The following is a 14,596-nucleotide window of genomic DNA, read 5'->3' as shown; positions in this document are numbered from 1 at the left end:
CAATAACCCAAAATGAATAAAACAAACAATATCTAAAGTGAAACAAGCTAATCTGAGAGAAGTTATGAATCGGAGAAATGAGCTGATATCCACTAAGTGGGTCAAATCACAAGACTGGAAAAACAACTACGCAGAGAAATTTAGAGTTGATACAACAGGAAATCAAGTCAGAAAGGCCAAATTTTTATTCAGTTCTAACCAATACTAACTGCTTTTGGGTAGCACTGCCTTCGTTTTGTGGAACCTGGTCTTCCTGGAACACTGGTTTCTTCTTCATCGTGTAAATCAAGCTCTTCCTCATATTTAACAGTTTCTTTTCCAACTGGCATCAAATGTTCATCCAGTTCACCTGAGAAAACAAAAAAGAGAGTTAATATAAACAACCCAGATTTTGCTGACTGGTCAGTAAATAACCTAAAACAGTACTATGCTAAGAAGTCAGTGAAAAAGCAGTGAGAACTAAAGCACTTCTACCTTTAACAAGGTCAAAGCAACCAGAGGTGAGACGTCAGGCAGCCCACTTTGACATCCACAGACTCAATATGAGCAGAACTGCAAATTCTAAGTCTCAAAACTAAAAACATCTAGGGCTGGATTGTAGCTCAGTGATAGAGGCTCACCTAACATGCAAAAGGCCCGGGGTTCCAATCCCCTTCACTGGGGGAACAAAAATGAACGGGAAAATAGCACATATCACTTCTAAACAAAAGGCCACAGAGAACAAGTCTTCCCATTTAAAAACAAAATGATTAAACTCAACACAGTAAAGATGAATATGAGAGACTAGCCTCTCTCTCCCTCTCCCTCCTTTCCTGCCTCTCCCTCCCCTCCCCCCTCCCCCTCCTCTCTGGCGCACATACACACACACACACACACACACACACACACACCCCTACACCTCTACACACAACCCTAACCCTAACTTTTATGTCCTTAACAGGAGTCAGAAAAGGAAGCAAATAAGTAGCATTTGTTCACAGCTAGGCTGTGGAGAGCTCCCGTGACGCGGCAGGCTTTCCAGTTATATTTGCATTTATATCCATAAAAGCTCACCAAGCACCATGTTCACAGCTCTACAAACTCCCCAGAAACGTGTCAAGTCCTGATGTACTTCTTTTTTACAATGTTTAAAACTTATTTTTATTTACATATGTTTTTCAAACATGTTTACTTACCAATTTTGTGCAGTTTTTCACAGCAAATGAGAGCTACGACTCTTTCAGCCAATCGCACACAGCTCATTGGTGGGCCCTAGAAATGACAAAAAACTTTTCCACTGCATATGCCTGAGGCCATATTATCACCAGCACATGAAACACTATGAAATCTCTGCCCCAGGATCTTTAAAGTTCAATTTACCAGAAAAAAAATTCTTCATATTTAAAAATACCACTATGCTTTTAAATATCCTAATCTCCATACTTGAAATGTTCATCTTTAAAAACTCTGCCCGAGAAAAACTAAGTCCTAACTATTTTAATAAATTTCATTAAGATTTTAAAGTACCTAATTTTACTAATCTATAAAAATACAGATACACTGGGATATAACACAGATTAGCAGTACTCAGCAGCTTTCTATGTACAATATAAAGCCATCATCTTGCAGTATCTGCAAATGAATGCTGGGACCAACAGATTTACAAAAGGCAGATTTCTGAGCTAACAAGATAACTAGAGTAGCTCAGCTACATGTAATGAGTTCTGTGTCACGGTGACTCTCGAGGTCACAAATGAATGATTCAGTCAGAAGTGTCTGCACAGAAGACCTCAGGGAACTGCAGAGGTCCCCAGTACAATTCTAAGAGTCCGTACACTGTACAGTCTATTCAAAATCTGAATAATCTGAATATGTAGCTGACTGCAGAAGAGAATTGAGTCTACTTTTCAAAGAAGACTTTAAAGCCAAATGTATAACTTGTATGTTTTAGAGAAGCTAGGAAAAAAATCCACTAATGACATACTTTAAAAGACACAATCCTTTATTTTTTTTAACTTACAACAATGGAGGCTCGAAGAGGTGAGTTGATTGGCAGGTAAAGAGTTGAATAAAATGTACCATCAGGCAACTCTCGGGTTCTACATTTGGGAGCTAGATGAGTAAACGGATCACTTGGTAATCTAGCACAGTATCTGTGAACAAAAAGAAATCATAAAGCTGAATATACAATGAAAAATAGAAAAACTTGTACTGATATTCACAATTGAATTTTGATTTCTCATGTCCCTCTTTCTGTTCACTGGATTGGCATTTCCATGTGAAGTATGTACTTCATTGCTTCAAACTTTCAATAAGATACAACTGAGAACTTGAATGATGTGTGCAACTAGGGAACTACACTTTTTGTGTGTGTGGGTGAGCTACTGAGGACTAAACCCAGGAGTGTTTACCCACCGAGTCACATCATTCAGCACTTTATTTTGAGATGAGGGTTAGAGGGCTCTCACTAAATTGATTAGGGCCTCAAACTTATGATCCTCCTGCCTTACTTAGCCTCCTGAGTCACTGGAATTACAAGCATGTGCCACCACATCCAGCTGGGAAAAGTTTTAATCTTACTTTAATTTAAACTGAACCTTGAATTTAAATAGCCATATGTGTCTAGTGTGACCATTTTGCACAGCACACAAAGCATTCTTCTGAATCTGTGAACAGGAAATATTGCCAGTGTTTGCTCCTTAGTAATCTTACATTTGCCAGCAACTATTAGGATGTAAGGAAGACATCAAAAAAAGGACACAGATAGCCTGACGTAAGAAGAGCATCAAAGCAAGAAGAGTGACAGAGCAGCCCAGGAAGCCAGGCCCAATTAAGGAGGGTGCTGGAATGACACCAGCCCCGAGAAGGTACAAAGTGGGTGGTCAGGGCACACCATGGAGTGGGGAGACTGGCTCCAGGCAGGCTGACAGAGCACATAAATGTTTATGTTTGAGGACCACAAAACCAGACTCCTCACCATCAGAGAAGGGAGGTACAAAGACAAGAAGAAATCTAGAACAAATCCTTTAGTGTCACATGAAAGTAGACGTACCAAAAGATAGGTGATCAGAAACAGAAGTAGATGGAGGCGTCAACATGTATTTGAACACAAATAGATATGAACATGCACATAATGTAAACAGGCAAAACAGCCCTGTCCACTAAAAAGTCTGGCAACATTAACACCCTAGTGTCAATGAACACACTTATGGTCCAGATCTTGATTTCTACACACAACTCATTCTCCACTAAAAGAAGCCAGGGCCCATGGAAACCAGCCACAGGATCAGGGTTGGGGCAGGAATCTATTCCACTTGAGACTAGAACATCTTGTGCCAGAAAAGGAGGAAGCATTCAAGAACAATGGTGACATGTTTAAAGACAGAGAAGCTAGCTTGAAGGATTCCCGTTGGCCAAATTGGAATTTTTGACATCAAAATTTATTTTACCTCTGAATAAAATTTGTCCTGATATATATCTAGGTATGTATCTGTCTTTCTTAATTCTTAGACATGATATCAGCTCAGGACAAAGTAAATTAGAATATATTCAAAAATATAAATTTATTAATAATCTTGCTTAATCACTAATGAAGTCAACATTAGCCAACATTCATAGGACAAAACAACAAATCTCAAGATTTAGAAAAAATCATCACATCTAATAAAATTATCTAATTAAAAGAAGCATGTTATCATGTCAACCTTATCAATGACTATTGCGTATTTATTACAATCCTGCTTTTGCATGAAAAAAACAACTTTTCTGACATCAAAATACTATAACTCATAATTGAAGACTGATGATTTCAAAATGTAAAAAAAATAAATAAAAATCATACTTAACAGGCTGAGACTTAAGTCTTGCAATACTCACACGTTTCCACACAAATGACCTGACTCCATACCTATTGATGTGTCCAATGGCTGTGTTGATTGTTACCCGGGGACCCCCATCATCAGGCCTCAACACATACGGTGGGAAAACGTCATCATCATCCACAACAGGATCAACGTCAGCCTCACCAGTATCAACAGACTTGGAACATTTGTTTCTCAAAATCTGACATTCAAAAACAGAACTGAGATAAGAACAAATGTCTTCTCTGACGTATGCAAGTTGTCTTCCTCAATACCCACAAAGCTCTGTTAACGGGACATATCCATCTCTCCTAAACATATTTCAAAACTCTTTAAGTCACCTGCTAAAGAGAACTCTCGTGCAGAATCCATCCCAGCTCTAATCATATGGAGACACATGCCACACAGTATCAGGTCTCATGCACACATGACCACCAGTGTTGCACAAATGCATATGCATTCCTCACCTCTCTCCACAACTTACGAACAGTAACTACCTTGTACCCTCCCCACATCCTTCCCCAATGATCCCTATGAACATTTTCATTGGTATTTTTTTTTTCTTCCGGCTCCTTAATCTAAGGTAACACTATTCTCTCTAGTGCCCCCAGCCTTATTGTGAATTAGCACCCGCATATTAGAGAAAACATTCAGCCTTTAGTTTTGGGGGACTGGCTTATTTCATTTAGCATGATATTCTCCAACTCCATTTATTTACTGGCAAATGCCATAATTTCATTCTTCTTCAAAGCAGAGTAATATTCCATTGGATGGATACACACACACACACACACACACACACACACACATTTTCTCTATCCACTCATCTATTGAAGGACACCTAGGTTGGTTCCATGGGTTGGCTATTGTGAATTGAGCTGCTATAAACATTGACATGGCTGCATTTTAAGTCCTTTGGGTGTAAAGTGAGGAGTGGGATAGCTGGATCAAATGGTGGTTCCATTCCAAGTTTTCTAAAGAAGCTCCATACTGCTTTCCATAGTGGTTGTACCAATCTGCAGTCCCACCAGCAGTGTATGAGTATACCATTTTCCCCACATCTTTGCCAACATTTATCATTGTCTGTATTCTTGATGACTGCCATTCTGACAGGAGTGAGATGAAATCTTAGTATAGTTTTGATTTGCATTTCTCTAATTGCTAGAGATGTTGAACACTTTTTCATATATTTCTTGATCAACTGTATTTCATCTTCTGTGAAGTGTCTGTTCAGTTCCTTAGCCCATTTACTGACTGGGTTATTTGGTTTTCTGGTGTTAAGTTTTTTGAGTTCTTTATATATCCCAGAGATTAATGCTTTATCAGCGGTGCATATGGTAAAGATTTTCTCCCAATCTGTAAGCTCTCTCCTCACGTTATTGTTTGTTTCCTTTGCTGAGAAAAAGCTTTTTAATTTGAATGCATCCCATTTATTGATTCTTGATTTTACTTTTTGCACTTCAGAACTCTTGTTAGGAAGTCAGATCCTAGGCTGACACGGTAAAGATCTGGGCCTACTTTTTCTTCTATTAGGCACAAGGTCTCTGTTCTAGTGCCTAAGTCTTTGATCCACTTTGAGTTGATTTTAGTGCAGGGTGAGAGATAGAGGTTTAATTTCATTTTGCTACATATGGGTTTCCAGTTTTGCCAGCACCATTTGTTGAATAGGCTATCTTTTCTCCAGTACATGTTTTTGGCACCTTTGTCTAGTATGACATAACCGTATTTATGTAGGTTTATCTCTGTGTGCTCTATTCTGTATCACTGGTCTACAAGTCTATTTTGGTGCCAATACCATGATGTTTTTGGTACTATAGCTCTGTAGTACACCTTAAGGTCTGGTATTGTGATGCCCCCTGATTCGCTTTTTTTGCTAAGGAGATTACTTTAGCTATTTTGGGTCTCTTATTTTTCCAAATAAATTTTAGGACTGCCTTTTCTATTTCTATGAAGAACGTCATTGGGATTTTAATAGGAATTGCATTAAATCTGTATAATAATTTTCACTGGTATTTTATTGTGAACTTCCAAACACATCACAAAATACTAATGGGTCTTTGTAATAGATATTCTAAAATTTCTTGTAATACATGCATTGCAACCCCTTGATCACACTATTCTCTGTGGATAAGTCATTTTTATCTAGAAGACACCACATTAAGTTTTTGACCTTACCTTTTCAATTGCTTTGTAGGTTTTCAGGTCTTCTTCAAAACTTTTTCTTTTGTCTGTATCTGCTAACATAATGTAATTAGAGATCGGTGCCCTTGCTCTTCCTTTAGATTGAACATAGGATCGATACTCTGTGGGCAAATCAAAACGAACCACCAAGTTGCATTTTGGAATATCAACACCCTCTTCTACAATACTTGTTGCAATAAGCAGGTTTGTCTCATGTGCTCGAAATTTCCTAAGTACCTGAAAAAAATCCGCCAAGAAAAGCAATTCTAAGAAATTTTCTCAAGAAAACAATATAATAACAATAATTAATAATGTCCGTGTCTGACATACATGCTGGGCAGCCTAAGTAAGATAAGTTAAGAGCATCATAGAAACCCATATGCATGGCTACATGGACACAGAAACTTTAATGACAGGAGTTTTCAACTGAAAATGACTGGAAAATCAAAATGCCTTTCTACTTGAGAAGTACCCATGTCACAAATCATAGCAAGCAAGTCTTCAAGTTGAAAGGGCTGACTTCTTTATTGACAAGTAGGTCTACCAAACTAAGTGACCAAATGAAACCACTTCTAGAGTCCTCTAGCTATTCTGATTCTGCATGCTGACACTTCATGTCTGTGAGACCACTGCTAACATCCCACTGTGTGACAAATGAAACGGGGGCACTACCTCCAATATCAAAACTGCATCACTGAAATCGCTAATCCACTTAAAATTAAAAGTTGCAAGCAGAGCATTGCTTACCTTCTAGCACGTTTGGAAATTTCCCATTTAAAAAGTCAGAATTGATTAAAATAAAATGAAAGCTTTCTCATGTGAGATTTAAAATCTTATCACTCCCCAGTCTAGGGTAAGTGAAATAACAACGTAGTTGGTTTTGAGACAGTCACATTTATTTGTCTCGTTGTGGACTCCCTGAGCCCTGAATACTATCAAAAAGCTGTGATAAAAATGCCTTTAACCATTTATACACAATGGAGTATTACGCAGCACTAAAAAACGACAAAATCATGGAATTTGCAGGGAAATGGATGGCATTAGAGCAGATTATGCTAAGTGAAGCTAGCCAATCCTTAAAAAACAAATGCCAAATGTCTTCTTTGATATAAGGAGAGCAACTAAGAACAGAGCAGGGAGGAAGAGCATGAGGAAAAGACTAACATTAAACAGAGACAAGTGGTGGGAGGGAAAAGGAGAGAGAAGGGAAATTGTATGGAAATGGAAGGAGACCCTCATTGTTACACAAAATTACATATAAGAGTTTGTGACCGGAAAGGGGGAAAAAAAAAAAAACCAAGGGAGAGAATTGAATAACAGCAGATGGGGTAGAGAGGGAAGATGGGAGGGGAGGGGAGGGGGATAGTAGGGGATAGGAAAGGTAGCAGAATACAACAGTCACTAATATGGCATTATGTAAAAATGTGGATGTGTAACCGATGTGATTCTGCAACTTGTATTTGGGGTAAAAATGGGAGTTCATAACCCACTTGAATCAAATGTACGAAAGATGATATGTCATGAGCTTTGTAATGTTTTGAACAACCAATAAAAAAAAAAAGAAAGAGAAAAAATAAAAAAATAAAAATGCCTTTAACAGTTAGTCTGCTAAGTTTAACTTAAATAAGAACTTTAAATACAAGGTTTTTCTTATAAGCCTGAATATTGTATTAACTTTCAGAATCTTTATAATGCTGTCTTCTATATTCAACCTTTAAAAGCACAACAAATTTTAAACTAAAATCTACAAAATATAGTATTATTTTTCAAAGTATTCAACCAAGGCAGGACTCCAAATGGAAAAAAAAAGGGGGGGAGGAGGCTGGGGTTGTAGTTCAAAGGTAGAGAGCTTGCCTAGCATGCGTGAGGCAGTGGGTTTGATCCTCAGCACCACATAGAAATATAAAAAAACTGTGTCCACCTACAACTAAAAAATAAATATTTAAAAAAAGAAAACATTTTCTAGGAAAAGATTTCAGGTGCTGCTTCCTAGCTATACGGAGCCAAGGGGAGTTAGGGTTATCCAGGCTTTATTCTTTCTGTGAGATGCAGCTGTGACATCAATCTAATAAAGGAAAATGAACTGGTTGACAACAATGAAGAGACTAAATTGAATTACCATACTGCTATTCTATATACCACCATAGAACACCTCACAGGGGACAGCTGTTCTATAAACAAGTGTCCTCTACTACAGAGAAAAAGAAATTGCTGGAGAACTCTGAAGAAAGGAGTTGCTACAGCAAAGTTTGTCTGTATTATGTTCTGAAAATTGCTATCGTACGGCTATTTTGATTTAAGTTACCTCTTCCTGTTTTCTGAACTCTGCTTCCATCTGTTTGTTTCGAGGCTGATTCTTTCCAATGCCATGTCCAGTTATAAAGTTGCTGCTGATATAAGCCAGCTCTGGATCCTGTTTGCCAGCTTCCTTTATCAATCTAAGAAAATTATACACATTTGGAAGTTAAACACTGCTGAGGGAAAAACATTCAAGCTTTTGTTTTTAAGGTCTCCTTTAAACTAGAAATACATGTCCAGTATTTTTTGCCAACATACCAGACAACAGTATTGTTTTTTTTTTTCTTTCTACCTTGCTTCAACAGAAATCACTGCCACACACGTCTGTGGACCAAGTACTTACAATGCCGTGCCTGAGGCTGACTTCCGCTGACAAATGAAACGGGGGCACTACCTCCAAGTTTTGATTGGTGAGGATGACAGAACAGGAACTTGGTCCAGAGTAGGCCCAGAGCAGATAGAGAGAGACACAGCTCCTTGCACATTTTGGTTTCAGAACTAGACTTCTGAGGAAAGACACACTTGCTACATGACGGGCTTTGGCAGCCGCCATGCTCCTTCCTCTGTGACAGTGCTCACACAGAACAAGGACTGCCAAGCTTGACACCAAGCAGAGGGACTCAGACCCCTTTCCATGTGGCAAAAGAATTCTATCCACATGTGGAAAACGACAGTTGCTTCTTTTCATCTTCCCCAACACCCTGCATCTCTAGGAGCAGAGCTCTTGGGACAGAAATGCCTGGCCATCTCAATCCCAACACCTTCTGATCCCCAGACAGATGACCAGCATCCGCACAGCCTTTAGTACAGCAATGCCATGGAGTTCCCACCCTCCTCTCTTGAAAGAGACCCCTGAGCTGTGATCCCCTTCCTGCCTGGCCCTCTGTATTAACCTGGAATGCCAATAACCTAGAGCTGGCCTTCTGGCTAAGACATGGAAAGAGCTACAGGACAGGATCATATTACATGGGCACCAAAGGTTAACAGTTAGTGCTGCCATTACAGCTATTTTGGAAATACCCACATTCAGAAACTCAGCACACAAGATAAATGGTTCCACACCTGAGTTAAGTGATTCCACATGGATCCTCTGAAGTCATACATAGTATAAATTCCTAATAGAAAATTGCATTTTTAAGTCAGATCTTTTTTGTTTTGTTTTGAAATATGTGAAAGAGGTTAACATCAAAGAGTGGAAAGAACTGAGTGGCCATCCAGAGGACCTCCACCCCCAACCAGCAGAACACTGTGTGTCCAGGTGGCTCAAGCGTCTGCTCCATAGTCCAAGGGCTTAAAATGTCCAGAACCTGAGACTTCTTTATTGTATTCCAAGGTCCTTCATTTAATTATTTTATTATAACTATGATGCCAGTAACAGAGAACAGAATTACATGCAAACAAATAGCATTCCCAAAAGTCTAAAATCTGAAATAATCATCTTAGAAATAACATGTAGATCCAAATTTTACTTTATATAAATAAGCATCATTTTGAACATGGTAGGGGTTTTTAAAATGCATTTAAAGGTACTCTAAATTAGGCAAAGAATATACCTGGCCAAATTTCTCAATCGGGTACACTTCAATTATCTGAAAAATAGAAACACTAACATAATGAATTTCCCCTTAATGACACCCACGTCAATACTGCAGAGAACAGAAAAGACAACACCCACATTAATAAAAACATCTTGGAAGCAATAATTAAATCTCACACACCTATGCTATAACATTAAGAAAAGAAAATGATTTCTCTACTGGATGAATTTAAGGAATGGCCAACCATGTCCCAAGATAAAACCAAAGGCTACAAGGGAAACAAGTGTCCACAGTCCTCAGGGAGATTTTATAAAGACTAACAAACTACCTAGAGACTTCGTGGTGCTGGGCGTAGTGGTGCACACCTTTAAGCCCTGCAATTGGGAGGCTGAGAAAGGATGACTACAAGTTCCAGGCCAGCCCAGGCAACTTAGCAGGACCCTGTCTCAAAAAAAAAAATAAAATAAAATAAAGGGTTGGGGATAGGGCTTAGAGGTAGAGCACCCTGGGTTAATCCCTAGTACCAAAAAAAAAAAAAAAAAAGTCAGTTGATTTTCTTGTTATCATGGACTGGGTCAGAGAAAATAGTGTTTTGATTTTTGAACTGAGTTTATATGAATTGTTCCACAAACATGCTGCTTGATAAACTATACTGTTCTCTGGTGCTCAGTGCTTCTCACGCTATAAAGAGTGGAGAATCAGGTTTTCAAAAATTCTCCAATCCAGAGACTAATCTTTTTGAAAAGTTCTGTAAAAAAATGCACTAATTAAGAAAATAAAACTGCCAGGTGTGGTAGCACATGCCTGCAATCCCACCATCTCAGGAGGCTGAGGCAGGAGGATCACGAGTTCAAAGCCAGCCTCAGCAATTTAGCGAGGCCCTACGCCACTCAGTGAGACCCTGTCTCTAAATAAAATATAAAAAAGGGCTGGGGATGTGGCTCAGCGGTTAAGCACCTCTGGGTTCAATCCCCAGTACCAAAAAAGAAAACTTAAAAAAACATTAAAATTAAAACGCCTATTTTATTATATTTAGAAGACATAAAATTACCATAACACTGCTTTTTTTTTTTTCCCCATGTTTATTCTTGACTTCTTGATGCAACTCTGGGTAGAGGGAAGACCGTGCTGTATTCACATACGACACCTCCCCCCATTAGACTGGAGTCAGTATGAACCCAAGCAGAAAATATGTAAACAAAAACTAGTAGATTACTTTTAAAAACATGTAGCACAGGCAACTATAAAAGAAAAACTTTTTTCAAAAATACCTGAAATTTCTACCATGTACTTGAAGTACATCATAAATAAAACCACTAGGAGAATCCTTTACTGCTTATATTTTCTTGTTAGTGTGAGAAAACCAAATACATTTCTCTATAATCTTATGAAAAACAAAAACCAAACCCATACAAAAAACCTATCCCTCTCATTGACAGCCACAGAACATCATACTGATGCTACATTCCCCAAATGTGTCCATAAAAAACTTAAGAACTAATATCACTATGTGACAGGGATATAACAGCTTTTTTATATACACTGTCTTTTATTAACAAACCAATAAAAAAGGTAAGTATTAGTACTATAAAAGATAAAAAAATTTCATAAAATATACCTCTGAAAGGCAGGCAGAAATAAAAGGGTCACAGTCCTTTTGGCAAAATGGGCAGGAAAAACAAGAGCTTTGCATTTTTATATTTAACAAACACACCCACATATGAAGTAACCCATAAACCCCTACTAAGGTAAAAAGAGTAATGAAGCATCTTATTACCAAACAAGGAAACACTCAAAAACACAAAAGGATAAATGTATGTTAAAGGGACACAGGAGCTCAATGAACTCCCGATGGCTAAAGCTGCACTAGTGTGTGCAGCAAAACCAGTAACCGTATGAATTAGAACCTGAAGTCTAAGATAAACATGGGTCCATGCTGATAAAAAATACATGTTCTATGAAACACTTGGAGGTACTCCTCGAGACTGGCCACGCTCGTGAAAAACAAGGGAAGACAGGGAAACTGCAAACAGACCAGAGGACACTGGGGAGATTCGACAATAATGCATATGACACCTGGGATTAAAAAGAGAATGGGAGTAGAAAAAAGCCTAATGTTTAGTAAGGACCAAGGCGCCATGTTAGTTTTCTGTTACAACAAATGGTGACATGTTGACAACGGGAGAAGCTAAGTCTGGGGATGAACATGGGAACACTGTGTACCGTCTTTCCAACTTTTCCATAGATCTAAAACTATTCCAAAACAAAACTAAACAAAAAATTAGGAAAAAAGTGTGGAGGGGTAGAGACAGGATGTGAATTACTTGGGTTTGTTCAATGCCAATATCTCACAATACTAGTAAATCACAGGATGAAAAAAACAACACTTGGTGACCAATCGGGAACCATTTTCTGCCACTTGATATCTGTTAATTTGGGCAGGATCACAAACTGAGTCTTGGTTTCTTCATCTATAAAATGGTTAAGAACACCTATCTACCTTCCTTCCTCATGGTGTGCTGTAAAAAAAAAAAAAAAAATTAAGAATACTTAAAAGTAACCTATAGAACCCTATATATGCTAAAAGGAAAGCCATAAACATGGGGTGAGCACATACCTCCACTACACCCAAAGCAGCTGAGAACGAGCTTTCCCATCAGAAGAACCGAAAACTAGATGGGCACGGAAAGAGCTTACACTCCCATGAAACCAGCCACCGAAAGAGGGTTTTCCTCCCATTAAACTGATGGAAGGAAAGAATCTGGATTTCAGGAAGTTTTTCTAAGCTTATTAAAAAGCTTACTGAAACAAGACTTCTATTGTACATTTAATTAGCTGCCCATAAAGTCAACCCTCAGACTGCTCTTGATTCATCCTATAACACTAAATTCCAGCCGCATTTTATGAAAGCTGATCACAATTAATCTGATCCTTAAAGTCAATAGGAAGTAACTGATTGATTCTGGATAAACCTTTCCAGGCTAATATTCCTGCAATGAAAACTGACACAGCTCTACATGAAAACAACATGCAGATCGAGCCCCCACCCGCCACCACAAGGCAGATGTAGGGGACCATATAGAAATGGGAGAAGGAAAATAAACTCGCATCATTCTTCTTTCCAAGCCCCAGAAAATGACCCTAGAAATGCCTTTTTCCCATTCTAAGAAATAATCCCTAGTCAGTCCTGTGCAGGTCTCCTGGCCATCTTCCCACTGGGAAGCACTGGTTTCCAGTGTTGTGAGGCCCAGGGGCATGATGATTGTACAAAGAAATGGAAACTAGGAGTTGGGATATTAGGATTCTAGAATTGTCCTGCCACTAACTAGCAATTTAATGTAGAGCAAATCACTTTTCCTCCTGGGGCACTTTCTCTTTTTTATAAAAATAAGTGGGCTGGATTAGATAGTCAACGAGGTCCCTTTCCAACCTTAAACTTCTGATTTAAAGGTAATTCAGTACCTAGAGTTATTTTATTTCATATTCATCAGAAAGTTCAGGCTCAATTGACTACAAAAATTACCAGACTGAAAACTGCCAGACGACTACCCTCGAGTCCAATTTCTCGTTACTCAAAAAAATTTAAAACCCCCAAACATTCAGAAGCAGTTAAAAAAAAAAAATCCCAAATTACCTCAGGAAACAAAGTTTAATTTTTCCTCAGAGATCACCACCTGCAGAAAAGGCTCTTAAGAGATCAACTCTAGACAATTAATAGATTGCATAGAAAAGCTGATTGTCTTAAGTACAAAATATGGACCATTTTTTGGCCGAAAATAATAGACTATCCATCCACAAACTAAAAGGACTACATGTTAGGTGACCATTTAGCACAAATTTAAGTATAGTTCTTTGGCTGGTCTATACTCAGGAAAAACTAGCCTTTATTGAAGAAGGGGAAGGAGTTGGAATCCATAACCTAAAATGCAGGTTCACTGTCTCCTTTGCTAATATTCTCAGAATCCTTCCAAACATCATTCTCTTCTAACTCAGAAAGTTTTGACCCATAGTTGACAATCCAATCCATACTGCAAATCTAGTTCTCAGCTTTTCCACTGTCTCGTTGAAAGCACAACTCACAACTATTTAGCACGCTGAATAAACAGTCTTGCCTCAGCTCCCACACCACAGCAGTCAACCCAGAATATTCCTGTGACCTCAAAAAGGGTTGGGACTTTCCCCTATCAAGCAAGCAATTCTGCAGCAGCAGACATCAGGGGGATACTCTCTAGTTTAATTTAATTCTGACACTATCTACCTGGGTATGGTCAGATCCTATAGGTTGCAAGGCAAAGCCCCTAAAGGGCTGAGAGCCATTGCTAAGTAAGAATGACGCATGGCATGACCCAGGTCATTTGCAGTGACATTGCATGTAAGGTGACCTTGCTCAAGGACCAGGGCGGATCGGGGTTTAGGGCGTTCCTGGCGTTCCCGGTTTAGGACAATCCGGGTTTAGGCTGGTTCCAGGTTTAAGGTGTACCCTGCTGGGAATAGGGCGTATCCTGCTGCCTCAGGCACGCCTGCTCATTGAGTTCCCGTTGAGTTCTCCTGGGATTCAGAGAGTATTTGGGATTTTGCCCAGAACGTGATTGGGGCCTGGAACGTGAATTCCCCCGAGAACGTGTCTGCAGAGTGCCGGTGTGAGTTCGGGAATAAAGAATTGCTGTTTGAATCTAAAAGCTGTGTGGTGGCTCGTGATTTTGTGCCCAGCGGCACTCCAGAACTTCAGATGCCAACCAA

At 38.9% G+C, this 14,596-nt stretch overlaps 1 protein-coding gene across 6 annotated transcripts in view; it reads right to left on the bottom strand.

Annotated features, from left to right (window-relative positions):
• The window catches only part of Dicer1 (dicer 1, ribonuclease III), a 71,307-nt gene that overhangs the window by 23,233 nt on the left and 33,478 nt on the right, over positions 1 to 14,596 (bottom strand). For 5 of the 6 annotated variants that reach the window (XM_058577858.1, XM_058577857.1, XM_046440538.2 and 2 more), the window contains 6 exons: positions 8,326 to 8,458; positions 6,015 to 6,257; positions 3,887 to 4,041; positions 2,000 to 2,132; positions 1,176 to 1,251; positions 210 to 349 (listed from right to left, as the gene is read on the bottom strand). In XM_058577858.1, coding sequence (XP_058433841.1) covers positions 210 to 349; positions 1,176 to 1,251; positions 2,000 to 2,132; positions 3,887 to 4,041; positions 6,015 to 6,257; positions 8,326 to 8,458 — 880 coding nt within the window. Of the gene's footprint in view, positions 1 to 209; positions 350 to 1,175; positions 1,252 to 1,999; positions 2,133 to 3,886; positions 4,042 to 6,014; positions 6,258 to 8,325; positions 8,459 to 14,596 lie in introns of those variants that run through there. The other variant, XR_006850994.2, reaches the window with a different exon arrangement.

Source organism: Marmota monax, unplaced genomic scaffold, assembly GCF_021218885.2.
Source record: "Marmota monax isolate L192 unplaced genomic scaffold, Marmota_monax_Labrador192_F-V1.1 WCK01_AAM20220418_F8-fsc00017, whole genome shotgun sequence".
NCBI lineage: Eukaryota > Metazoa > Chordata > Mammalia > Rodentia > Sciuridae > Marmota > Marmota monax.
Note: the sequence above shows the minus strand (reverse complement) of the source record. Positions and strands in the feature narration are given on the sequence as shown.